The following is a 27,594-nucleotide window of genomic DNA, read 5'->3' as shown; positions in this document are numbered from 1 at the left end:
TATGACATGTAAAATAGGTTCTGGTAGGCTCCTTGGAGTTGCAAAATGGAAAGTTTATGAGTGATATTTTACCCTCCTGTTATGTTCAGCAATAACGTTTGTGGGTCATTTTGACCCAGGGAGTGTTTAATCACGCAATAGTAACCCAAAAAATAGAAACCCAAAAAATTCTTCCAAAAGATTTTTGTATCTGATTATTAATTCCAATACTAAACATTTCAATCAATATTTGTGCAATGATGGTTTTTTTTTCATATTTATCATAAATCTCAATGACGACATTTACTCATTTGGACATAAAAAATGGAATTAACATTTTTTCATATCCACTGAAAAAAAAACTAGACACCAAAAAACAATAATTTCCTTGAAATGTATCTTTTGTCATTTTTTTATACTACATTTAGATTTTTTTTCAAAGGGTGATTTTTATAATTGAACCTGAGTTATAAAGAGAGTATTTATGGTGAAATATGGTTCAGAGCTGCAAGAAAACATATGGAATTGGACTTTTTTTTATTTGTATTTTTGACATTTCTTTACCCTTCAACTTGACTGTTGGGTCAAATTCACCCAAACAGTAGGGGTGGGTGCAAATGTGTGAAACGAATAAATTTTCAATTTATATGCACCTTTTAAGACAAATAGAAAAAGGTTCATGCAAAAAAATACTTCCAAATATTTAAAAAAAAATGTTAAAGTTTCAAACGGGTCAATTTGACCCGCAACATGACAGGAGGATTGAACAAAAAATAGATTACTGGACATCACAAGACTCTTATTGTGAAGTCCTGCAGGAAGCAGCCCGTACAGTCCAGAAAACTGGCTCAACTGAGTGACTCCATTTTAATTGACTTGTTTCTGTGAGAGACGTTAGACCTTCAGCATGGCATCTGAAGAGCTTGCTAAGAAGTTGCAGTCGCGACTGGCTGCTGCGGAAGAGGCCGAGCAGAACCCCGAGACCGAACAGAGTGCGGTTCCGGTCCAATCCCAGGAATCCGATCCTGGCTGTGGAGATACGCCGTCCGAGCTGGCGACGAAACTGAATCGCAGGCTTGACATCAACGACGGAAATGCTCCTACTCGGACCACTCGTGTTTTTAACCCTTACACTGAGTTTAAAGAGTTCTCCCGCAAGCAAATTAAGGACATGGAGGCCATGTTTAAACGGTAGGAATTCAATGTTGCGTGCTTTTCCATTTTTGAATGGTTGTTTCTGGGAGTTGAGTGGCTTGGAACCTAATGAGAGTGCAGTACGTACAGATTGATCGTGATTCATCTTGTTCAGAGTGACGCACTGCAGGCCCGCTCCAGCTCCAGCTCCAGCTCCCCGATAGACAGATAGATAGGGTCCACAAACATCCATGTTTAGTTGGAAAGTATGAATTCTCGTATGGATCATATAACATAAAAACATGCGATTCCTTACTATCCTGAACTCAACATCCAATCTGGACAAGCGCATTTCTTGAAGGTTGTGATGTATTGATCTGTATTATGGTCTTTATGTTGTTGCTACTCGATCTGGTTTGATTGGTTGGTTTGTTTACTTGTTTGGGAAAATTATTGATCCCAAATATGTTTTATTTGAAACAATATGAATATATTTGCTGTTGTTGTGGACTCAGTAAGTGTGTGTTGTTGTTGTTGTTAGTGTAATTAATGATGTTTCACACAGCAGCCTTCCTCAGCCACTCAGCTCCTCTGACTAGCGGCAGCAATCAGCAAACACCTGGAGAGAACTGCTGAGATGATCACAAAACTACAGCTCTCCTAATAGCTGCTGTGATGAACAGCTAGAGAAGCATTGTTGAAAAGGTATGAGAGAGAGAGGGAGCCCAATTTCAAGGTGTCAGATGATGCATATGATGCAAAGTCAAATTTATTATTTTTGATATTAACAACTGAAGGTAACATAGTTGCTTGATTGCTAGATAATGGTATTTTGTGCTTGGTAAATACATGATACCTTCTTCCCCTTTTAAAAGAATGCATATCTCTTTTCTCCTGACCTTCCTGGTACAGAAAGCAGCAGTTTGCAAATGTCACCTATTGAGAGCTTACTTCCTTCTTTTCTGATATGACTCACTGATTAGATTGTAGTTTTAGTGATTGATTTGCTTAGCTTAGCGGAAGAGCTGTTCTATTTCTGTTTTCAGAGTTCCTTTTCAATGTTGTAGTTCTTATTAATCATTTCTGCCACTCTGTATGTTTCATCAGGAAGCTTTTCAGTTTGTGTTTCTGTCCTTTGTGTTTCTGGTCAAAGACCGTGATCGTGGAGTTGGACGGGGAGTACACACTGCTGTGTGCACAGAGAGCTCTGTCAGCTGTACAATTGATTTTATGTAGGGAGATTGGGTCATCGTATAACTGTATATATTCAGAATATCATGCTTTTATTGTCAGGATACAGTTGCTTTTCTAACTAAAAAAAGCTTATTGACAGTATGTTGCTGTTGAACCAGTTCCTAGGAGGCCGTCTGTTGTCTAGAGCCATAGAGAGCGTGTGAGAACCTGTAGAGACATGCAGTTGCTTTTCAGAGAATGTTCTCTGAAACATATGTGGCTCATCAGTGAAAAGTTTAGGTCTCACATTTCGGTGAAGAAATCCAGTTCTGAAACTTCAAGTTGTTAAAACGTAAAAAATTAGTTGATTTAAAAAAAGTGTACTTGTGACATTTCTATTTCTTCTGTTTTGAACAATATGTAGAAAGAAGTAGAAATCTAAAAGGGGTTTGCCAAAGTGTGCCTTTTGCAGGTGCAAGCATTGCTATTGTCGGCCACAACTAGAATTTCCATTTGAACAAAACCTGTCAGAAAAAGAAGGTTAACAGAAATTCTTGAACCAAAGCACCGTCCTAATGCGATGGACCCTTTTGCTTAGTGTAAGCTTTAGAGGCACGGTGTGAATTAGGTTGTGGTTACTGATAGGGTTAGGACTAGAGGAAATGTCTGTTAGACATAAATGCAGCAATTAAAATGAAAAAGTCCTAATATGGGTAGAAATACAAACGTGTGTATGACTTTGGTCTTCATGACATCATCTGAACTTCCTGTTATTGTTTAAAGAGGAATAATTCTGCAGTCCTTCAAATTAAGATCTGATTTTGAAGACATTAATAAATAACATTATTTTTCTCCTTATTGTGGCATTTGACAATAATTTCTTAAGTAATTTAACAATAATAATAATCATTTAGTAATTGTAACTTATCTAAAACAGATCTGAACTTCAGACAGTGGAAAAAAGTCTTTGTACTTGGTGTATGTAAACTTCTGGTTTCCACTGTATGAGCAGAAGCTCATTTCAAGCCATAGTATCTGTTTGTCGTGAGGCTGGATCTTCCTGAGTCCCTGTTGCTGCTCAGGCCGGCCGAGACATTCGGACTTTAGCTTCAAGACTTCAGTGGAAATGCTTTGACTCGAGCTGCTTTCGCTGTGGGTTTAACCTTCCCCTGACCTCGGCTGCCTTCTTGCTGTTTTCAGGTTTGACACGGGAAAAGATGGCTTCATCGACCTGATGGAGCTGAAGATACTGATGGAGAAGTTGGGAGCTCCGCAGACTCATTTGGGCCTGAAGAACATGATCAGGGAAGTGGATGAAGATATTGATGGCAAATTGAGCTTCAGAGAGGTGAGCAGGAGGTGATGGTAAAACGAGCGTGGCCTGTCCTTGTGTACTGAATATTGAAATAGTCATTGAATTTTTGCAGCTGTGCTAAATTGTATAAATGTCAAAACTATAGTAGGCTAAATGTGTGAACAGAGGCAGTACAACATCCTGAAAAAAAGAGAAGTGGTGACTGGATTACTTAGTAGTTCCACTGGTGGAGATTGCTGTGGGCCAGTATGAGGGAAAAAAAGACTTCCTCCTTGTTCAGCCCTCTGTGACTTTGGCTGCTATGTTTTCATGGGCGTCATCCATTCATGCTGGCCTGAACCTGAAGCATTGTGGTCCAGGCACAGTACCTGCATCATGTCTACACAAACACAGACGAGCTACTGAACGAGTTCGGTTGTTTCCCTGTTTGCAGTTCTTGCTGATCTTCCGTAGAGCTGCAGCTGGAGAGCTGCAGGAGGAGAGCGGCTTGATGGCTCTGGCCAGGCTGTCTGAGATCAACGTCTCCACTGAAGGGGTCATGGGGGCCAAAGACTTCTTTGAGGCCAAGGTATGCTAATAGTCTCCCATGTCTGGGTCTTTTGACCCGGGTTAAAATGAATGTGTTTTTATGCTACTGTTGTCATTTTGATTCAAAATAAAGTTTTGTATAATACTTTCTACTGTGTTTTATTTCACACAAGAATTATTTCATGTTTTTTTTTGGGGGGGGGTCACTTTTTAAAATGTTTTTAGAAAAATTTGTAGAACATTTGTGACAGTTTATAGAACATTTTTAAAACAAAATGACAACAACAGCAATTTTACAGCAGCAGTGATGAAATGTTAATGACGGACAATGTCAACATCCATTTTTTTTGTGTGTGTTTGGACATGGGGGGGTGCGAAAGAGCACGTTTCTTGAAACTAGCTAGCTAACCAAGCTAGCTAACATTACTGTCTGTATTTGTGTATTAAGCATGTGAGTGGATGTATGAGTGTGCATCTATCTATCTATCCATCCATCCATCTTCTGCTTATCTACGGCTGAGTCCTGGGGTATCAGCTTCAGAAGGGAGGCCCAGGCTTCTCTCTCCCCAGCTACTTGTTCCAGCTCCTCCAGGGGAATCCCAAGGCATTCCCAGGCCTCCTGAGAAACATAGTCCCTCCGGGGTCTCGTGGATCTTCCCCAGTGGATCGTGCCCGGAAAATCTCACCAGTTAGGCGTCCAGGAGGCATCCTGACCAGGTGCTGAGCCTCCTCAACTGGCTCCTCTCGACATGAAGGAGCAGAGCCTCTACTCTGAATCCCTCCTGGATATCTGAGCTTCTCACCCTATCTGTAAGAAGAGCCCAGACACCCTATGGGGAAAACCCATTTCGGTCAAGCAGCCCATTTCGGCTGTTCATTACAAAGATATTGCAAAAAGGTGACCTCACCAGGTCCAAAAGGACCCACTTATGCATCAGAGGGTCAAGAACTATTTTCTCAGACATTGATATGCAATCCACACATTTGATAAGAATTAATAGGTCTATAAATGTTCTTACTATGAAGCTGTCTACAGCTTAATTTGACATCCTCTTTTACTTAGCAACATAGTTGCTAGGTGAAACAAGAACTATATATAAACATGTTTCAGACTTTGTGTGTGTATATTGTTGTTGCGGTGACACCCCCTCCCACCCCCCCCTTCACTCTACTTTCTCAGTCACTACTTCCTCTTCTGAGAGGGGAGATGTGCTACCAGCTCTCCATCTAACGGGTGAATTGAGTTTCCTAAACCTGCTGGGATTTACTCTGTCCAGAACTGAAGTAAACTTTGTTTAAGCTGCATTGAGACAGGATTCGCCTGGTTACTGACAGCCCACATCCAGATGTCCCCCCACCCTTCTTCCCCCTGTGAATTAGCCAGACTGAGCAGCATACAGCCAACTGGTTCCACAGAGCACATCTGTTAACGGTCGCTCCTTCTCTTTATTACAATGTGCATTTGTTACTGAACCAGGTTGGTTTTAGTGACTTGGGCTAAAGTTTTAAATTTGGGTTAAAGTAACCTATAAAACTTTACCTAGTTTTCTTCCCCAGAATCAAACATCACAGCTATTTTACTACCATCAAAGAAGGTGACTCATTAATTGAATGTCCACAACATCTTTTAGATTTTCTTTATGCTGAATATTTTATTAGTAAAGCAATTTTGCAAGGGTCAGAACAGCGTAATTAAGTAGCAGAAATAATCAAATAAGTAAAATCAATCATCTAGCCTATCTTTCCCGTATGCTGATACTAAGAACTAAAAAGGGAACCTTTTGAGAGAGAGGGACGAAGTTTGGTGTTTCAAACCCCAGAACTGGATCGATGGCAGGTGTTGCAGCAGGAGGAGGTTGATTGATGAAGGCAGGGATCTCTGTTGGACTGATGAGCTTTAATCTCTGCATGGATGATGAGGTCACACAGGACTTGAGTCTTTATCTTTGCCTTGATCTTCATCTTTGCCTTTGGGGTCTGAACCCAGCTGATGAGAGAAGTGTGATTTGAAGCCACATGTTGCGGGGCTGACGGATTGGTCCCGATGTGCAAGACAGTCTTCGGCTCTGTGGCCCCGGCTCTTCTTCAGCTGCAGAGTTCTTTGTCCATCTCGGTCTGGAGGATCCAACCAAAGATTTCTCTTTTGCTCTCACCTTTTATAGAGTTTATCCACCCTTTTGGTGCATTTGCATTGGCTAACACTGTTGCTGTGCTTGTTTCATTGGCTGACTGCTTGGACAGATGATCTCGTATCCATCACTGTCTTAGAGACATTATGTCCTCATGTCTGTGGTAATGTCTCAGGGTTGCTCAACATTCCTCCCTTGGCTTTTCCTTGAAATGTTTAAGTTGTTCAACCATCTGTCTCCAAATAAGGCATTGGTCATCTCTGCTCTTCCATTAGTTCCCATTTTAGCCCTGACCTTTCACCTACTATCTACCTCCATCACATCATCAGTGATCTTTAATTGCAGTTCCACATTTTACACCATTTCAAGTTCAATGTCAAAATCACATTAGTTTCTTTGATTTAGCATTCATTTATAATATTATGATAACCCCAACTTATTACTCTTATTATAACCATAATGTGAGTTATTACAGATGTTCTGAAAGGAAACCAAGAATAATCTATTATTATAATTTTGATACCAAAGTTAGTTACTTGTTTTACTTGTAAGTGTTCCCACAAGTGTAAGTGCAAGTATTGTTATAAGTAAACCAATATTAATATAAGTATTTTACTTTAAATCTTATTTATGTACTCAAAATGTTTAGATTTCATCCTTTAAAACGTTCATGCTTTGAAACAAGGAATAGTCTCAGCTATTTTTATACATCTGCAAGCTGGAAACTTACTTCCTCTTTTTCCAGGAAACCTGCTTTTCCTGTCTCATATCTCTTGACTATGATTTCTTCTGATTAGACAGAAAAAGTAAGTAGAATTAAAGCTAAGTTTGCAGGAGACAAAAACAAAACACAAAAGCAGATTTATCTTATTGAAGTCTTGGTCTACTGTTGGGTCTAGATGTCACTTGTGTGACAAATTTTAAAGGTAACTTTATTTATTGTTACTATTAAAGTAAAATCTCCAGCATGGGGAAGTGGGATGATCTCAGGTTTTCTTGACAATATATGTGGTTGGCTGTGTGTGTAAACGAGTGAGAAAAGGCTCAGTGTTAGATTGAATTATTGTACTGAGAAAGCAGATCTGTGAGACTGGGAACTGTTTCCTTTAGTGGTGTGCCAACCGATCAGCCGCCAATCGATCAGCCGCCAATGATAATTGGCTGATTTCCATGAAAAAGTCTATGGTCATGCTCCTCTGAAACAATAATTATCCTTTGACCTGTAGTGATAAGCTCTTTTTTAGCAGAGATATTATAGTGCATGCTGTAAATATTCCCAGCACTTCACTTTTTCCACGTTATGTTCTAGAATTTTTCCAAATTGTATTAAATTGATCTCTTTCCTCAAAATTCTACTTATTATGTCAACGTGGAAAATAAGCTCTTGAGATTTTTGTAAATTTATTAACCAATAAATCACATTAACGAAAGTAATTCACATAATATTAAGCTGTTTCCTCTGATCATCCTAGAGATGTTTCCACAGCTTGAACAGAGTCCAACTGTGGTGAATTCAGCTGACTAAATTGACAGGCGTCTATTTAATTTGCTGATCAATTGACCTGCACTGCCTGCTATGGTGCCTGATGTAGACAGGTCTGTGCCTGATGGTGTTTTGTCCTTGTGTGTTGTCAGGTTCAGGCTCTGTCCCAGAGCAGCAAGTTTGAAGCTGAGATTCGAGAAGAAAAAGAAGAACGCAAGAAGCAGGAGGTGGAGAAGAAGGAGCGGCAAGCTGCCTTCAAGCAGCTGCAGTCTGCTTTCTCATGACCGCTGCAGCGTCACCTCAAGCAAATCCATGAAACCGAGCTTACCACTCCACTCACACTGTAAGAAGCAACATAACTCGGAACAATAAGGTTTAAAAACCGAAAGGAAAGTTGAACAAATGTATTTCACGCTAATGTATTTGTAACTAAATTTCCTGTGAAATCACAGACCACTTTTCCATAGTTTCTGCAGCTACTTAACAAAACTCTAACATGCAGAACCATAGCTCCGGACGCGTACGATGATTCCTGTTATCTTTTAAGTTTCTGTAAACCCGAATGGCTAAATCTGCATTCTGTGAATTTGTTGAGAAGATTTCACCCTGAGGGAACTCTGAATTATTTTTATTCATTCTTTCTACACTGTGTGCTGCTTGTGAAATATGTTTAACATTCCAGTTTTTTCAGGGTTTGTGCCACCTGATGTTGTTTACCCTAAACACAGTCATAATTTTAGTGTGACTTTCCCTACTTTAATATTTCCTACAAATAAAAATAAGAGTGTCAAAAGTAAGTTAATGAGACCCTAAGATCATATTGTGAGTGTATGGTTTTGAACAAACTGCTCCTGCGTTTGTTGGCTTCCAGTATTTCTCTGAGAGAATTAACAAAATGCGTTTGGCAATGATTTGGCAATATATAAAATCTCCCATCTCCCTACCGTTGTATTTCATCATGAAGAATTTTCTTTGTATTCATCAGAATTAATTTCACCTGTCTGAGAGCATCACAGGTGTTGATGACAATATACTCTTTTTACTAAAAGTGATGTGTTATTCCACAGAAGGTGTTTGAAACTTTGACCTCCTTTATCACAGAGTTTGCTTGACAAAGTCCAAGCACAAAGTTTATCATTCAGGCTCTGTGTTGAACAATAAGACTTGTGGTCTGTATCCCACATTGTGGGTTCCCTCAACACACATCTAATGCGTTTTGTGCACCGAAAGCAATGTGAACAGTAGACTGCATTTTCAGACTTTATTTTAGTTCTACTGAGGTGGGTCACGCTGTGTCCCTTGCTGTGCTACACAGATCCAGAATTACAGGGTCTGTTAGCTTTCAGCTTGATGTGAATCAACCTGTGGATTCTTACAATTTGAAAACACGGATTTCTATTTTTTGGGCATGTTTGAAGGAGGCTGTGGTTATAGGCACATGCAATATTTGGAGTCGTTTCGATGACAAAAAAGATTAAAGATTAAAGAAGCAGTCTGTCAACAGTGGACTAGTGATCACAGCTTTCATTTTTAAAAGCACATTCAGCATTTGTTGCACAATTTAGAAAGGCTTGCTGGAGCCAAAAGTAATTGTTGGGGTTGGAGAAAACTCCCCAGTCTAGATCTGGTTGGAAGTCCGGCTCATTGGTGCACCAAGCCAGATTTCTGCATGATTTGTTTTCAGCCAATAGGAAGGGATCTTTGACATTTAGTCCCAGTCGGTGCTTCAGTTTATCTGATATCAGATTATAGATTATTGCTGAACTCTATTTCGTCTTGTGCTTAGTGACATTGAGCCAGCAGAAAGCATGACCTTCCTGAAGTGGAATACAGCTGTTATTACCTGTGTATTTGTTGCCATTACGTCACAATCTGCTGAAAATAAATTCCATTTCATTTCCACAGACAAGAGCTACAAGGTTGTAGTATTAACTGTAGTGTGTTCATAGCAACGTGTAACAATTCCAAACTGATACAATGTTTGATGTAATTTTTCCTGTATTCATTGTGTTAAATTGACTGTTTTCTTCTTGTTTGTTTTTTTTTAAGGTTAAAATCTTCTTTGTTTGATTTATCAGAGTTATATGATGCCAAATAATAAAGTGGTAAGTGAGATATATTTTTAGGCAATTGTAAAGAATATGTTCTACTCTGTGTGGAATGAAACATTTTAACTTTAATAAAGGAAACTTTAAATCATTATTGAAGATTTGCATTTCTATGATCCATCATAGAGAACCAGTCGTTCTGTTATGCAGCAGAGGAGTTCATGTACCAACAGCCCTGATGGTCTAAAACCACATATACATAAAACCTGGAATATTTAAAGTTTGGTTTGACTTATATTTGGGGATGATGTTGATGGTCTGTTCATAAACTGGAACAGAGCATCAACATAACGAGAACTCACTGAAATCAGTTTTTCTACACATGTGAACACACACACACATAAAGGCTTGATGTGAATCAACTTGTGTAACCTTTGAATCTGAAAACACAGATTTACAGGATACAATCCAAATCCTTTCCATACAGTACTGTGTTTACAGTTCTTATCAAGACAGGAATATCTTCATGGTACATTTCAACTAAATCATCATATTTGTCTAAATGCAATAAGCAGAAAGCTGATGCATGTTTCAAACACTTTGTAATTGTAATATTGTGTTCCCCACAAAAAGAATGTTTTCTTGCACTGTTAGCAGTTTAGCCTCCCTGATAAGAATTTATTTTTAAGACAAACATATGCTTATAGAATAATAAAAATATTTAATGAGACTGTTATGACTTTTAATGCACACTGATGCTTCATGAGCCATTTATTCAACCATCTCCACTTCACTAACATCACAGTCCGACCTAAAGAAGCATCCTGTCCAGTGGTTCACTGTAAAACACAATTTGAGTTTCATTACGTCTCCAAACAGAACTCATAGTTATAGAGGCAGACCAAACAAACACTATGAGTGTTTCCATTCACCATAAGATTTCACAAATTAGAGTGAATAAAGTAAATTAGTTTAATGGAGCAATTAAGAAAAGCAAACACGTTTCTTGATTTAAAAAAATGTTTTGCTCCAGGATGGAGTGGTTTTTTAGCCGTATTGAAATTTGTTTATTTTGAAAAACTGCAATGGAAAGACATTTTTCACATCAAACATGTCTGGCCACTTAGTGCACAACGTGACACGTTTGCCCAGTGCTAATCTGAGCACTGGCCTCCTTGGACAATGAGCTGCTGGCTCCACCAGAGGTCTCCAACACAGCACAGTTTGACTCCTGATTTAATGGGACACACACACAGAGAGGGAAAAAGGGAGAGAAACTGAAATAAAACATGAAATCTTCAAAAAAAAAAAAAAAAATCAACCTGAAATAAAACTCCTCTTGGTCTCCTCTTTGTCTCCTGGGGGTCTCTGTTGACTTTGGGGCCGACTTGCCAGTGAATTCTGATCCTCGTCAGAATTCACTGAGCACCAGTGAATTCTGGTGATGTCTGGATTTGAATCCTTCTTTTATTTAATATCTGTTAGTATCTGTTGTGTTGTCCGTTACATAAACTGAATGAACTTATTCATAAGTGAAGCCTGAAAAGCTTCACTTAAAACTTATAACGTGTGTAATGAACTAGTCAAACGCCAGCAGACAGCAGCACTGAAGTGAAATGATTCACTAATATGTTGAGTCAACACAGAATGAAGACACAGAGCCCAAAGGAATAAGCATTTGTCATTTCTGTGTTTGTTTAAAAAAGTTTATTTCCCATTATAGTCAGTGTATGAAGTCATGAGGTTCAATGACGTTTACACGCGTCTAAATAATCTCTGAAAACAATATAGAAAAAAATGATCTGATTATAATCAAGTAATGTAAATACAACATGTATTATAAAGGAAATTACTGTAAAATTGCAATATGTAACTCATAAAATATGTATTTGCATATTTGCTAAAACTGTCATGTTATGAAAGTATAATATGAGATAAATGACATCAGATCTCGATCCTGCAGCTCCCCCTGAGCGGTATTGACTACCACCTGACTTAATGAACCTCTTCTGATAAAAAACAACAAATCAGATCCAGGAGGAGTCTTAGCGCTGTCAATCAACTTGTGTATGCTGCACAATGTGCTAATAGTGGAGAAACAACTTTGCGTTACAGAAATGTTTTTTATCTGCTGTCATCAGTGGCTATGTCAACCAGTATGAGCATTCACAGCAGGCACTGCTATAAGGAAGAAACTGCAGCTTAGCAGAGAGGGAGGGAATGGTAAGCAGCGCTGCATGCAGAGTGATTGACAGCACTAAAACCCACCTCCAGGCTCTGATTGGTTGATTCTAGTTAGCTCTGGGAGAAAGCAGAGAAGCTTTTTTGACAGATTAATTGTCACATTCATACCATACTGTTCAATATGCAGTTTCAACAAATATATATATATATATATATATATATATATATATATATATATATATATATATATATATATATATATATATATATATATATATATATATATATATATATATATATATATATATATATATATAAGTTACATACTACAACTTTAACATACAATGCTTATTTTCAAGGCTAAATCTCCAAAAACATTTGAAAAATTCAGTGTAATACAAAATATTTTTCTTTGTATAATTTTAGACAATAACCTGCTAAAATCAATAATATACAAATAAATCAATAACTGTTTGTCTATTAGTAATTAAGGAGGCCACTCATATGTTAGAAACCTCACTTTAGACATGGATGTGGTGATGTCATACTGAAAGCTGGCTTGTGTTTGTGACATTTGAAGTGAACACCTTGCCTGATTTTGAGGTTTAATAGTTCACACTAATGTTCAATAACATCAAAACCTGGCAAAATGATCAGAAACATACTCTGGGTATTTATGCAGTAATTATGTAGTAACTAGTCGAACAATGACCTGAAATTCCTACAGATCCAAACCTGCAAATACTGGTACTTGCTTAGAAATCACGTCAGCCCAACAAATGTTTTGTTTGTTTTTCCAGATATGATTTAACTGCACTTAATGCTAATTGAGAAAACATCTGCAGAGACCCATATACTTAGCTTAGTTTTAGATAGAATTTTTGTGGACACACATTATACATTAAAATACTTTATAGTCTACTGAAATCTGAGGATACAAGAAATGCATTAAATATACAGCTCAAAATATGTTTATCTGTTATGATTCTAAATGTCTTCAAAGTTATTTTTAATCTGCAGCTGTTCAAAAAACAGGAAAGAAACTAATAATAATAATAATGGATGGTTGCTTAGAAAAAAAAGCATTCTTTCTCAGTTTTCTGACTTTGACCTGTCAGATGATTTGACCTGAAGAATTGCAGAAATGAATAAATATCTTTACATCTTCGCACAGTTTTGCATCTTGCTACGTGGGTGACGTTGCCCCCCAACTTCTTCAAATTAAACAAAATTGGTGTCAAAAGTTTGCTGCAACACTGGTGCAGCAAAATGTTTTGTTTGAGCCACTGTCATGTTAAAGATATTACCAAATGTTTTCAGAGGTCATCGCAGGTCAACCAGCCTCCTCCATATTTACAAAATCAAGTACATTTGGTGTCAGTTATCTGCACTAAAATATTTTAGCTGCACTAACCAAGACAAACGTAGCTCAGTTGATTGACAACATGCTACTTTTGATTTTGTGAATGTGGACTGGCTGGTTGATCTATGATGACCTCTGGTCTTTAAATAAAATAAAATAGGAAAATTGTTCAATAGTTGACAGGCTACCCCATCCAAGATGTTAATATATGTGTGTGTGTTTGTAATTAAATATAGTAGAGTAAAATGTTTAACTGCATAGTGACCATCCAAGTAGATAAATGTTATGCTGTTGGTTGTTCATTCTTGGACGAAGAGCGTCTTTAATCATCAAGGTCTTATAAATTTATATGATTTTTGTTGTTGTTGGTTTGGACACAGTTTACCTCAATCCCATGAAGAAAACACAAGTCAACAATGTTAATAAATACCATGGAGCATAATGTATGTCTGCCTTCCTCCTCATGCATCCATGCCTAAAACTGGTCCTGGCGGCACAAACAAGAAACCTGTGCTGCACAAACCAGCTCAGGTATTGTGCACTAATATTGTTTAATTTGAGGGATGAGAGAGGGAACCAACTTCACACCAACTTGACTCAGATCCTGCAGTGCCCTCTGCCTGGGTGTCATGTCAGCCATCACATGTAGCTGCAGTGTCCATACTGGCTTCTTTTTAATTACTAGAAAAACAATTCCTGTTGTCCTGCTTCCTCTTCACTATGAATTCTTGTTTTGCATGCTATGTTGGAAACGTATCTCACTTCTCTTAATGCATCTGGAAGAGGGATTATGTTTTCCTCCAAGAACTCTGTGAAAGCTACAAAGATTTATTATCACAAATATTCTATTTATCTTTAAAATATTTAAAATGTCTCATTTGGAATATGTTTGAACTGGTAACAGTTGTCATTAACACTGGTGAACATATCCAAAAGCAGTTCAATGATTTTGTTAAAGGCTGTATCTTATTCAAGTCAGATCAGATGATGAAAATGTGAATCATGTAATATGCAACATGTCCAATCTAAATTAAGGCATTTTATTTATCCGCAGCTTCAGACAGTATTTTATTCTTCTGCTGCACCTTCTTTACTTGCATCTTAACACAGTTTGGACAAACTGACCCAAGTAAATCAGGTAAGGAGCAAAGGCAGAGGCTGCACAGACTTCAGACTGAAATGCACAGGTGGAACTACTGATGGAAACAAACAGGATCACCTATTCCTGACAGTATTTTACATGTCAAAAAATAAAGTTAGCTGGAAACTCCTGACCAAAATATCCATGTGCAAAGGACCCCTCCTGCTGTCCAAGTTGGAGCTCCTGTTTATCATGTTTACTCCATCCTGTCAGTGTCATCACCATTGATTTGAACCACACAATCTTTGTTCAAAGGCTCCTTGGAGTGGGCGGTGTCAAAGTGCTCTTTGCTCACCAAGTACCTGCCCCGAGCATCCAGCCCCAAGGCAGGCAGAAATCGCCGGTCAAACTGAATTTCTTGTCGTAAGTAAGACGTTTTCTTCTGGCAGGAGTCACCAGTTCCCTCTTGCACTGCTGTTAGGAAAATGACCAGCTCAAAGTGTTTGGATGTGCCTTCGCAAAGAAAAGGGTAGAGAGGGCTCTGGCGGTCCAGTCGGTGGTAAAAAGTAAGCGGAAAAATAAAGAAGGGGCATGACTGTTGGCCTAAATGGTCCAAGTGGAAGTCCAGCGAGGTCTGGTACAGAGCCTGGCCTTCCTGTTCCTCATAGAGCACTGCACTCACCTTCACGTCCAGTAGAGGTCGCTGAATAAGATTAGTGACTCGTATCATGAGGCACGTCTGGCCCTGGTGCTGGCCCACTACTGCCTGTGGACTGAACTCGATGGCTCCTGCTCTCTTCTGAGGGCGAGCAATCTTGGCTACAAATGCACCTGAAAATGATACGTCAGGATAGTGTCAAAATGTTACATTAAATCTTTCACCTCAACTGCAAAACCAGGCAAAGTTCTGCAATGTTTACCAAATTATTTGCCTTTAAATTAAATAAAACGTGACTGTGCAGTTGGGAGATCTGGCACTCGGCCACACAATATTGTCTCTTAAAAAACTGTTGCTTCAATCTGATTAGGAAACCAAACAAGTTGCAAAGCAGCCCAGAAACTCCTCTATATCTTCATTCCTTTGTCACAATAAGTAAGAGAGGCAAAGCCAAAACAAAACCAATAATTAAACAGTTTTTTATTTTGTTGGAGTAACATAGTGACAAGCCTCACTTCAGAGTTGTTTGAGCTTGCACTTGGTAAGATTTGGTCAACTATATTATGTTATGAACTCTAAAACGTCTCAAACATCCCAAATGCACGGTCTAGTTTGAAGATAGTCCTTCATCATCCCAACCATGTTTTTCAGTGCAGTCAAATAGATCAGAACAGGTGAACAGGTGGTTCATACCTTGAGGACATGAACTATGAGGGCATTACAGTTTGAAATGGCAAGTTATTGAGAGAAAAAATTAATATCTAATAACATCCTAAAACACATGACAACAATATGAAAAACCTATTTCTGTTAACCAAAGGCTCATAGTGTAGGATTGGATGAGGAGCTAACCACGTGACCTGGGCAGATTCTGATTTATGGATTATGAATTGTGCTGGACTTTTCAATTTCACTCAATTCTCATCTCCCTCCACTGCTCCCTTTGGGATTTCTCTTTCTTTTTTCTCCCATTGACCTTCATTTCTATGAATAAATGTAACCCTGCACTCTTTTAGAATTATAGCCTGTGTATAGTTGTAGTTTCGCAATAGCAGTTGAGAAAGTGAACAAAGTCATTCAGTCCGTGTTGGCCGTGCTTCCAAATATTGAGCAATTAACGCCGAACCAATATTAACATAATTTAATGTTGTCATTCAGCTCAGCAATCCTGTCTTTGCTGTGGGGGATAGTTGTTTATTTAAGCTAGAGATATAGAAATATAATAATAGAATTCCACATGTATGCCTGTCAGAGAATATATGATAACTCTCTGATGAATAAGGGATTTTTTCAAAGTTATTGTGTCTAGATGGTGTTAAATGGAGGTCAGCTATTTTATTATAGCAATGAATCTTTTGACTTGACAAAATCTTGATATTGTTCTTTACATTGATAATATTGAATAAATAATCAAATTATTTTGATAATTTATTCATGTAGATTTTTAATTAATTTTAATACATTTAAGTTGGCACCATAAAAATATTAGTAAAAATATGCATGCACCCAACTTCAACATCTCTCTGTCTGTGTTGTTTCTGTTCTCCTGACGAAACGAGCAGATGGACATTTAAAGAGCAGCAGGAAACGAACACAGTAAAATCTCAAGTGTCAAATCAGAACATCAGAGCATGTGAACCCTAGCAGAGTCAATTCAACAACAGTGAGAGTAAAATGTCTCTTCAGGTTGATTCCAAAGCGCTCCGCCGCTTTCACCTCCTGCCAGAATGAGCAGAATTTTCTCAGCACAATTTTCATTTTCACATTGCCTAACAATCACAGTAAGTTTCCTCAACTTAATTTTTTTTTTCAAATTTTCTATTGAAAGCAGCATATCAAAGTAATGTTGTTCTGCAGACAGAACTTATTTTTTGTCAAAAATTTGCATTACACGACAGATGTGAAATTCAAAGAGGTGTCAAAGTCAATTGGACATCTCTGTGGCACCGAGTGTTAACATTCTTATAGTTTTTTTTAATTGTTATCCTCATATCCTGTGTTGTTTCTGTTCTGGTAATCTTACTTCAGCCGTTCTCCTGCTCATCCTGATTGCTCCTTCCTGCCGAGCCTGAAGGTTTCTGCATCCCAGGCTGAAAAGTTTATGCTGCATATTTTTTGCAAAAACTATCATCTGTTCCTTTTCTCTGCTTTTTCTGTTTCTTGTCATGTTTGAAATGGATTCTGTTTCAAAACTATTTTTATTTATTTTATTGCCATGTATTCTTTTGCCTGGGTCCAGACTGTTGGTCATTGACCAACAATGCATATAGATGCATATAAATTGATATAAATGCATTTATATGCAACACATATAAATGCAGGGAAAACTTGAAACATTTAACTTTCAGCAGAAATGTTGTGATCTAACTGTTTCTCTTCTTTTCCTTTCATTATTTTCATACTTGGGAGTCCCTTATAACAAATGGTATAAATGATGTAAATTTTTGTTTTTTTGTAAAAAAAAAACTGAAGTGGTTAAAGATTTTCACATAAATTCATCACGATTCACAAATACTTTACCTTAAAAGTTTCATATTCAGTCTTAACTGCATGTCTGATAATAATCTAAACATGTTATGTTTTTATTGATTTCAATAAATGTAAATGTTGAATAGGTTTATAATAAAACAGTATCTAATTATTATTTTTTTTGACACTGAATTATCAGAGATTAATGCTGCATATAGCGTTAAATTTAACGCTATATGCAGCGTTAAATTTAACATTAACATTAACAGTGCTATAGAGGTTGTACACAGAGGTTGTACACTATTGGATATTAATTAGAAAATCACTCAAAAACTAACAGTGTCCTTTTAAAATAACTCTGCAGGTGTTATTTCACTCCATAGAGTAAAAGTATATTAAGAATTGTGAGTTAGTCAAGTGACTCATTAAGGACCATGTAACCAATTACAGAAGCACGATGTCTCGCTCCGACTGTCAACAAAGCCAATCAAACGCTTAAAAAACAATTAAAAACATGTCTGACTAAAAATATACTCTTCAAATGAAGAATTATATCCAATACTTGCTTTCTGACTTATTGTAATATTTTGTGAAATGAAACATTGTCTGTTGTGTCAGAATTTAAACACTGCAAGGATCAGATGGCATTTATGAAAATAGAGAAAATATATGCTCTACTGTCATTAAAGCACAGATAATTAATTCACATGACGTTTTTGAATCTTTAAAGATCAAATTTAAGGTGATTTTCTTACATTCATCACATTGTGTTGAATTTGTTCTTTAGAATTCTGTAGTTCTTTGTCAGTTTCACGTTATGCATAATCCCTGAGCACAGCCTCACTGCAGATGTGTTAACTGCGTCTAGCATCGAGTGTTCTTTCATGCTCTGGTCAGAATTGTACCTGTGATGAAGGCCTCCAGCATAAGCCCCAGCAGCATCTGCACAGCCAGCAGTGCTATAGCACTGGGACAGTCTCCACTGGGGAACATGGTGCCATAGCCAATGGTCAGCTGGGTCTCAAGAGAGAAGGAGAAGGCAGCAGTGAAACTTGTAATATGTTTCACGCAAACCACGTGATCCTGTGGGGGGTCATCATGATTTTTCACAGCAAGGTCTCCATTGAGATGGGCCAGCAAGTACCACAAGCAGGCAAACAACAGCCAGTGGGCAATGAAGGATGCACAGAAGGCGAGGAGTACCCATCTCCAGCGCAGACTCACCAATAGTCCCCACAAATCCTGCAGCGCCAGCAGCCAGACTCTGCCCCAGTTCCTGCGCCACGAGTCTGAGGGGCAGGCAGGGGCATTAAGTGTACAGTGTCCATCTTTGGTGACTAGACGTTGACGAGGGGGAGAAGACAACAGGGGGCAGGAGGACGCTTTGCCAGCCAGAACGCTACTGTTGGTTTTGGTTGTCATGGTTGCAGGCAGATCTCAAACAGGGCAAATGAAATTGACCCTGAAAAAAATAAAATAAATAATGTTAGTAAGACCATTTTTAAACTGATATTCATGTTCTTTCAGAGGAACTGGTGTGACTGATCAGCAGTAACACTCTGAAGCTGCTCTGACGTTCAGCCTCTGTTCCAGGGAGACTGCTGTCAGTTATTAATAAATATGATTGCAATCATAATTTGTGGATACGGTGCGAACTGAAAGTGCAAAAAATAACAAAACTTCTAAACACAGACATTTTTACATTTTTATTAAATATTCAAATGCGAGATGTTTTGTTCTTAAGCTTCTTTTTGACAGATCTAGCCATGGAATCGGTTGTAGACATGTTGAAATCAGCTGATTTTACGATCCTTGTTTTCATGTAATGGACCAAAACAGATTCTCAAAATTAGGTTGAACGTACAGAACAGTCATGTTTAATTTAAGCAGCTGTAGAGGATGTATGTGCCGGCAGTCCTGACAGTCTGACAGCTAGACTTCTGCATTCTGCAGAGTTTCTATTTCTATGTCAATATTGTTGCCAGGAGATTAGAGCGGCTCTCAGCTGGGAATCAGTCTGAGCAACACAGTGACATGCAGAGTAGGAATGTGTCTTGCAGGGAGCTTTCCCTGCATGGCTGTATGACTCTCCACAAATAACAAATCTTTCCATTCCATGAATAAAGCCACTCTCTTCAATGTCAGGCTTTGTGCTTTCTCTACTCTTCACAGCCAAAACTTGTGTTGTCATGCTTCAGCATTTAGGTTGGAGTTGATTTGGTTGGAAAATTTACTCTTCCCAGAACAAAAACAATAGTTGGATAATTCTCAGCAAGATTGTCACATGTCTCAGTTTCAAGTCCACTGAAACTGAGACATGTCCCCTCATAGCTGGTTCTTATGAGGGGACAGCTATGAGGGGACATGTATATTAGCATAGTATTAGCGTAGGTCTCAGTTTTGACATACGGGATGTCAGGAAATGATTCTAGACTACCATTAGACTGATTAGTGAAAGAGCTTGTTGATCAGACTTACATGTTTCAGATCATTAGTTATGTTTTCAAATATGTGCGAACACACTTTTCAAATGATGGCGTGATTTATTAAATGTCTAAAGCTAAGAAAACCAGCCTGGCCCAACCTAATAACTGATGATGCCTCCAGTCCAAACATGTTTGATGGCAGTGAATGTTTTAGCTCTGTACTTTGCAGAACTGCTTTCAATTCAGACACATTTAATAGGCTTTCAAGAATGAATGATTATTAAGGTCAAATTAAACTTTGTGGTGGCACAAAGAAGAATTCTTTACAAAATCAAGAACATGAATCAACTCTCATCCTCCTCATTGTATGGATGGACAATCTACATATGTTTCACTTTAGGATGGCAGAATATTCTCCTGACAAGCTTTTCTGGTAAACAGCAGAATTCAAGGTTCCATCAACAGAGCAGATCATCATGTGGAGGATCTCTGCAGTGTTTCCTGGACTGAAACGATGATGTTGTTTTAAGGAAATGCTGATTATTTTGGGGCAGATGTTGCAGTGCCCACAACTGGACCCAACAAATCCCACTGTAATCTAATCCATCAACAGAATATTTTTCTAAATGTCATGAATATCATTAGGAACTTTTTGATAAAGGTGAGATGGGCCCTTGAGTTCTTTTTGATGAGCAGCAGTTCTGCTCTGATTGCCTTTCTTATTGTTCAACCATGAACTCTGACCTTAAGAGAACAGAGATCTGCAGATTTGCGATTAGACTGTGTATCCTACAAAACAAAACTTCAGTTTTTACAGACAAATGTGATCACACATTCATGATTATTAAGACGTAAACTGATTCACTATGGCTTCCTGAAGGCTCCTGCATGTTTTTTTAAACGATTGCACCATGACAACAAAAGAACATCACTTTGATATTGCAAAACTAACTAATCTATAGCTTTTATATATGAAAAAAATGTCTGCCAGCAGAAACATCTTCAGTGTTTCATGTGATTGTATCATTCTCATGTTTTTGCAGTTGAAGTTATTTCTGATTGCGTGAAGCAGTACATCAGAGACATGGTGCTCATTACCTTGGGCTCGTGCAGAGCTTTATGTAATGTCTGATCAGCTACCACCGTTTTCTACTTTTTTAACTTTATCACTTCACAGCATGTCTGAATTGCAACATCAGACGTGTAATAATCTAAACTCATTTAAAGACGAATATTTGGACTTATTTTCGGTCTGTCGGTCAATTACCAACTCTGATTCCAAGAAATGATTTTAGCTAAAAAAAAAAAAAAAAACTAAACAAAAACAAAACTGTCAACATTTTTCTTTACAGCCTTTTATAACAATGACAAAACACACACAAACGTTCCCTGTGTTGTTCCTAAAAACAACCTCTTCAGCTGCAACCAGTCCTCATGTCTGATTTGATCACCAATCGTTGGCCCTTTTTATCCAGGTATCAGAACCTCTCCTCCAGACAGCATCATGCTGCGGCTTGTACTCACCTAGAGCTGCACTCAGGGCCAACCTGGAGCCCTTTAACCTGTTCCCCTTAGACTGGCTCTGTTAAGCAGACACAGGACTGCGGCTCATTCAGAGATTCCTTGGAAAAATGGGGGTTCAAAATCCCAAAAGGAGTCCAACAGAAAAAGTGGGGTGGGGGTAAATTTCTCTCCTCTGAGGTTGTCTCTGACTGAGCTGCTGCTCTTTACTCCACTGTGAGGTGCAGCGTCGAGCTCCAGGGCCAGGAGGACTCAATTGGTCACATTACTCTGCAAGGAGCCTATTAGTGTTCCCGGAAGATAGCAGATAGAGGGATTTGAGAGGGGGTGTTTGCTTGGGGTGGGGTGACCAACACCTTGTCACAGTTCATTCAGGCCGATAACTATTGTTGTGACAAACTGGAATTTTTTAACCGTTTGTGTGTACATGCATCCATGTACTGCTTCATTGATTTTTGATGTTATCTGGAGTATTAAGGAAAACGTGAACACAGATGTTGAGATTATTAGAACTGAACAGGAATAATGGGATTGTAAGAGGATTTTTGGGGGGCTATCTGGCAGGAGATTTTGTTTCTTGTCTTCTTCTTGTCTCGTCTTGTAATCCCTTAGATATGAGACCAGAATTTAAAATCACTCCATTGTGCTGAAGACTTTAATTATAAAAACTGACAACATTACTACACAACTGTGTAAAAGTCAGATAAGTTACATATTAACCAAGAAATCATTGAGGCCTTCCTTCTTGATACCAAGCAGCAGATGACTGTCAAAATGTCAACACTGATCTTTGACCCTTGAACATCAGAACAGTTTCACTCAGAACATTGTTTGTCTCTTCAACAAACCAAAGTTAAGCTTCGCTGTGTTGAAGATCTACTTGAATTATTTATGGACAACTTTGAAATCTTTGTGGTCTTTTCTGTTGATCAAATTACAACAAACTTTGTTGGTTTGTCCTCCATTAATGGGATCTTATAAAAGTGAATACTTCAGTATTAGTTTGCTACTATTTGATTTCTTGTGAAGTTAGCAAGTCTTAAACTTTGGGTGATAACGCGTGTAGTTTGTGACCAACTGACGCATGTGTTTATTTTCCTCGTGAAGTTGAGGCACAAACACAAACATCCACATACAGTCAGACTAACTGAACTGACGATTTCTTGCTGTCATAATGAAGTAACTAAGATGATGTTTTTAAGAAATCTTAAATGTTGCTTTGTAAAGAACAAGAACCATATCTTGTAACTGGTATCTTTATTGTCACTATGAAATTATACTGTGTTTAAGTTGATTTGTTCTGCATTTAATGTCGACAATAAAAAGCAGGTCCACAAGATGAAGAAAGGATTCATCTTCATCCACCTTTATAGATACTAAGAATGGACTTCAAGCAGCCTTGCTACAATATTTCACTCGATTCAATTCTCACGTCACAGCTCAGTCTGGGCTTTCTCCCATTGTCTTGGATTCCTCTGTTAGAGTTTCAACTGGGCCAATCAGTGAACAGAAGGAGAATTTGTGAATGGTGACATTGATTTTCTGCTCTGTTTTAGAATCACAGTCTGGCTGCAGAAACAGAGAAGTGTGTAAATGACTGTATACAGTGACTGACAAGAAGAGTTAGATGTGATAGTTTTAAGATTTACTTGCAACAACTATGTCGTATATAGATAAACAATATTCCAGAACACAAAAAATGCACAATTCAATTGAGATAAAAAAAAAAAAACTTTATTAATCCAGAAGGAAAATAAAATGTCGCTGCAGGTCAGGATATCGATGGGTGGATGTTCGCTGTGCCAGGAGGGAGGTAAGAACCAGAAAATAAAAAATAAAATAAAAATGCAGGAAGAGAGATGCCTGAGTTGCATTTATTCTTTTTTTCCTTCACTTTCCAGGCTTTTTTTTGTTTTGTGGTATATTTTAGTTCATTGAAATTGAACAAGAGAAGTTCTACTTATTTTTCGTAAGATGCAAATTAATAATTAATGAGGTAATTATATGAAAACAATGTTCTGTTTTGACAAGTTGTGTGTTCTGTGGCATGGAGGTCGTATTTACTCTCACAGAGAATGCTACTGCCAGTCTCCTCTCCAAACCTACAAATCATTTTGTTTAACTCTAAAGAAATCTGGAATGATTCTGATCAGTAAGCCTCAAGTCGTTTTGCACAAGCTGGATTTAGTTAATGTACATATCACACAAAGGAGCAGCAGAATAGTTACAGAGTGGAAAACACACACAGTTATGTAGATTACATAGGCAGTTGCCAAAATAACACTGGTGGACTCTTTTGCTCAGTAATATGGACGGAAAGTCACTGCCAAGACGATACTTCACAGTAACATGGATGACACCATCTGTTGTTGACGAGCACTGCTAATGCACCTGCTTTTCTTTTCCTGCTGCTCTTTAAACATCTGTTTGCTTGTATGGTGAGGGAGCCTGGCAGAAAGGCGCTGGAGTCTGGGATGTGATCCTGCAGCCGAGTCGTAGTAAAGCACATTACCACACATCAGTCTGGTGTGGTCTGCTGGGGACAGACAGAGACTGGAAAGGCTGATCTGGATGGCCAGCTCTGTCCTACGATGAGAGGTGTTGTGTGGAAGGAGAATGGAGTCTGAGTTGTTTTGCCTGTTGGACATCATCACTGGCCTCACGCAGGGAGCTCTGGCAGCACTGAGCAGCTCCTTCAACAGCAGACAGATCCATCCACAAAGTGGAAATGGTTCAGAAGATCCTTTCTTTCTCTACATGTCTGTGGGAGAGAGAGAGAGAGACAGAGAGAGAGAGCGCACACTGTAATTTTGTTGTTTTTCATCTCTGTTTCTCTTGTTTTAACTCTAGTGGCCTTTATTTTGCAATAAGCAAACAGGAAGGTGGATTATGGAAAATGGGGAAGATGTGGATCTCCGGTCATCAGGCCGGGATGTGAACCCATGATGGATGCATGGAGGACCAACGCCTCCGTCTGCACTTGGGTTGCACCAAGCCACACTTCTGTTACTCCTGTTCTGTCCACTTTTTGTCATGACAACTTAAATTTCAAACTTGTGGGACTAATAAAGGATTGTCTTAAACTTGTTGGCCAGAGATATCACTTTTTATGGTTTGAATTTCCTCCTTCCCTCTTTCCTGTTTGCTTCTGCATCCATAAACTTGATATCTCCTTTTAAACTCACCTGAGATTTGTAGTTTCACTTGAGCTATTATTTCAGCTTGTGTAACGTTATTCAGCTGCTCCCACTTGTACACCACGATGTTGCTATGATTACATATCATAGCATATGACCAAAGCTCACATGGAAATCAATAGAAATCCTTCCAGTTGCACAGCATTCAAAGCTAGAGAGAATGATCATCCCCAAAACAGAAGTAATTTCTCTGCCAGACGAGGAGAAATTAAAACTTAAAATAATAATAATAAAGGCAGGTAACAGAGCCAGTCCAACATGCTGATGCATTGAATGGTGCAAAATGCAGGAAAGAAACAGGCAGAGCTAAAACTGTGAAGAAACTTTAATAGCAATTTAAAAAATAAGGCCAAAAAGCAAAATTCAGAACATCCTCAGAGAAAGTAAAACATAAGGATATGACAAAGAAGGAAGCAATATAGCAGTATACTGACTGGCTGACAAAAACAGCATTTAAGGGAGCAAGATACTGGGAAAACATTGGAGGAAATCGTTTACATATCAAACAGGAAAAGTCCGTTATGATGGAAAAAAAAAAATTACTAAACAGAAAAGACAAAAACTAACAAACAAACTAAGATCACTTGCTGGAATTGCTCAGAAAAATCATTTCAGTGCTGGAACTCAGAAACTGCATCCTATTAGGTATTTAATAGGATGTCTCACAAACTTTGTGTTTCAAAGTCTGTGAGACAACATGGAGCAAATCAATCAGGCAAAACCAGCTTTTTACTATTGCAAAACATACTCTTATTTTTTTTTCCATCTTATCAAATTCCGCTGTGTTTTTATTGATCAAACATGATTTACACCCTGCCAGGGGTTAAAACTGGAACTTTTTTCACTTTTCCCTCTAACCACTCTGGATCTGCACGGGTGACATTGTTAGGAAGTGACGTGTTGTCAGCATTTTACTGTTACTTTGCCTTCATTCTCTCTTATTAGTCTGAAGAGTGAGACCTACTACTGGGAAACCCTTCACCCCTCTGCTCTCTTACCCCATCCCCTTCCTTCTTGTGTATTTTCTCCATGGGGTGAACGAGAGCTTTGGAGAAACTTAATGCACATGGGAAAAGAATAACACCTAATCAGTATTTAATTGATCACGGTTTTAATCAATGTACATCGACCAAAGTAACTTGAGTTTAAACGTACAGATCTCAAACTTCTGAACTAGCATTGTGGTAGGCAAGTGCAATGTTAGGTAACCATAATCACTATGGATTAAACTGGTATTTGGTTAAAAATTAAATGGCTGATGTTTTCAAGCCAGACTTATTGATATTTAACGTTTCTGTTTGAAGTCTCTTGTACTTCCTGATTGTTTTGGGGCTGTAGTGACAACTGGGTAAAGCTGAACTAAATGCATGGTTGGATCATCTTTTCTTCAATCATGAAATAAAATGTGCAAGTCGTATTTAAAAATAAAATGAAAAATACTCCCCAATATTCCAACTGACTCAGCTGAGTATAAAGCAATTTTACCAATAAAAACACTGCAGTTAACAAATGACCCATAAAGATTTTGTAAAGTGGATATAACATGCTTTAAAATCCTTCCTTTTCACATGTAAATCAGGCTCTTAAGGCCTATAGAAAGCAGAACTGCAATGCTTTGGTCTAACTTCCTGGTTATTGTATCTAAGACAAATGTCTCTTTAAGGTAAATAACAGAAAAATCACTCATTTCAATTCAGTCATTCATACATTCCAACTGATCCTCACTATCAAACAGTACAGTGTACTCAATTAAGTTGTGAGAGGACAAACACAGAAAAGCAAAGCCTTCCACATCATGACCTTATTAATAAAAACTCTTCAAAATCAGCGCTAAGACTGAATCAGTGTGCAGGTTCTGTGTTATGTAATGAGCAAAAAACCAGAAGCTGCAGGCATTCAATAATCCACCGTCAAATCTGAAAAAAATAAATAAAATAAATGAAAATAAAAATAAATGAAAATAAACAAACTGTACACATAAACATGTATGTTTAGGTGGTATTAAGAGCTAATTTTGCAAGTTTTGTAAGTCAGTTTGCAATGTTGGTAAAACTATAAACATAAGCAGTAAATTTATCGCTACAGAACTATAACTATAACTGTATTGTTATAGTTATTAACCTCTTAATTATCATAATGACACCCGGGTCCTCATGGACCCTTTGACTGACATTACAAGCCCAGTGAGTTTGACTCTCCTGGGATTAATGCAACGTTTGAAATGCAAATCCAGTTGATTGTTAGTGGCTCCTTTATGCCCTCTTGTGGTGAAAGACCTTTTGGGTTTTATTTGGCCTCATCTATTTTTTTTGTGACAGACAAAGCTTCCTTGATGAACATTGCCATACTTTCAGTGTTTATCATGTGATAATTTTGTTGAAAAAAATACACATTAAGCACAAGTTTTACAAGTTTTAAGAAAAAGATGAAACCCTGCTGGCAAACTGAAAATACATGCTCGTGGCTTATGGCAGTAAAAGTCTCCCATATATATGTTTGCATCAAAAATACAAGGTCCAACTTGTTCTGTGTAAGTGTGAATCTTCCTGGGCATTTGTGAATGTTGAGATCGTTTTAATATTTGTTATTAATAAAACAATCTGACATCAGAAGTGATTTTGTTTTCTCTTGCCTGGCGCTCTGGCAAGCAGATAAACCTCTTAATATTTAAGATTTATAGATGAACTATCAATTACTCTCTGATTAAACTACATATTTGGTCATAATGAATTGTTTGAGGATTGGGTAGAATTACTTTAAACGTACTTGTAACTTGCAAAACAATGACTTGGTCCAAAAGTTGGTCATTCTATACATTAGAGACTTGTGTGACAGTTTGGTTGAGGATGAACAGTCCAGCAGACATGGACATTTGAAGGACACTGCCATGACTCTTCAGCCATCTC

The 27,594-nt window shown here is 38.0% G+C and overlaps 2 protein-coding genes across 2 annotated transcripts; one reads left to right on the top strand and one right to left on the bottom strand.

Moving 5' to 3' along the window:
* The first annotated feature begins 821 nt into the window (after nt 1-821).
* efhd1 (EF-hand domain family, member D1) lies at nt 822-9,940 on the top strand. Its single transcript, XM_055045619.1, has 4 exons — nt 822-1,170; nt 3,487-3,634; nt 4,035-4,169; nt 7,894-9,940. Exons 1-4 carry the CDS (start codon nt 887-889, stop codon nt 8,023-8,025), a joined length of 699 nt encoding a protein of 232 aa, XP_054901594.1. The 5' UTR covers nt 822-886; the 3' UTR covers nt 8,026-9,940.
* A 4,279-nt stretch (nt 9,941-14,219) lies between these two features.
* Nucleotides 14,220-18,966, bottom strand: kcnj13 (potassium inwardly rectifying channel subfamily J member 13). Its single transcript, XM_055045747.1, has 2 exons — nt 18,450-18,966; nt 14,220-15,248 (listed from the first exon to the last, which is right to left on the bottom strand). The coding sequence occupies exons 1-2, from the start codon at nt 18,964-18,966 to the stop codon at nt 14,674-14,676; spliced, it is 1,092 nt and encodes a 363-aa protein (XP_054901722.1). The 3' UTR covers nt 14,220-14,673.
* Nucleotides 18,967-27,594: the final 8,628 nt, after the last annotated feature.

The sequence above is a fragment of the Poeciliopsis prolifica genome, unplaced genomic scaffold, assembly GCF_027474105.1.
Source record: "Poeciliopsis prolifica strain line A6 unplaced genomic scaffold, Auburn_PproV2 SCAFFOLD022, whole genome shotgun sequence".
Taxonomy (NCBI): Eukaryota; Metazoa; Chordata; class Actinopteri; order Cyprinodontiformes; family Poeciliidae; genus Poeciliopsis; species Poeciliopsis prolifica.
Note: the sequence above shows the minus strand (reverse complement) of the source record. Positions and strands in the feature narration are given on the sequence as shown.

Coding starts and splice junctions, on each gene's coding strand:
- efhd1 (XM_055045619.1), top strand. CDS start 887: ATGGCATCTGAAGAGCTTGCTAAGAAGTTGCAGTCGCGACTGGCTGCT. Junction 1,171..3,486: donor ATGGAGGCCATGTTTAAACG/GTAGGAATTCAA, acceptor TGCTGTTTTCAG/GTTTGACACGGGAAAAGATG. Junction 4,170..7,893: donor AAGACTTCTTTGAGGCCAAG/GTATGCTAATAG, acceptor GTGTGTTGTCAG/GTTCAGGCTCTGTCCCAGAG.
- kcnj13 (XM_055045747.1), bottom strand. CDS start 18,966: ATGACAACCAAAACCAACAGTAGCGTTCTGGCTGGCAAAGCGTCCTCC. Junction 15,249..18,449: donor GCTGGAGGCCTTCATCACAG/GTACAATTCTGA, acceptor TATCATTTTCAG/GTGCATTTGTAGCCAAGATT.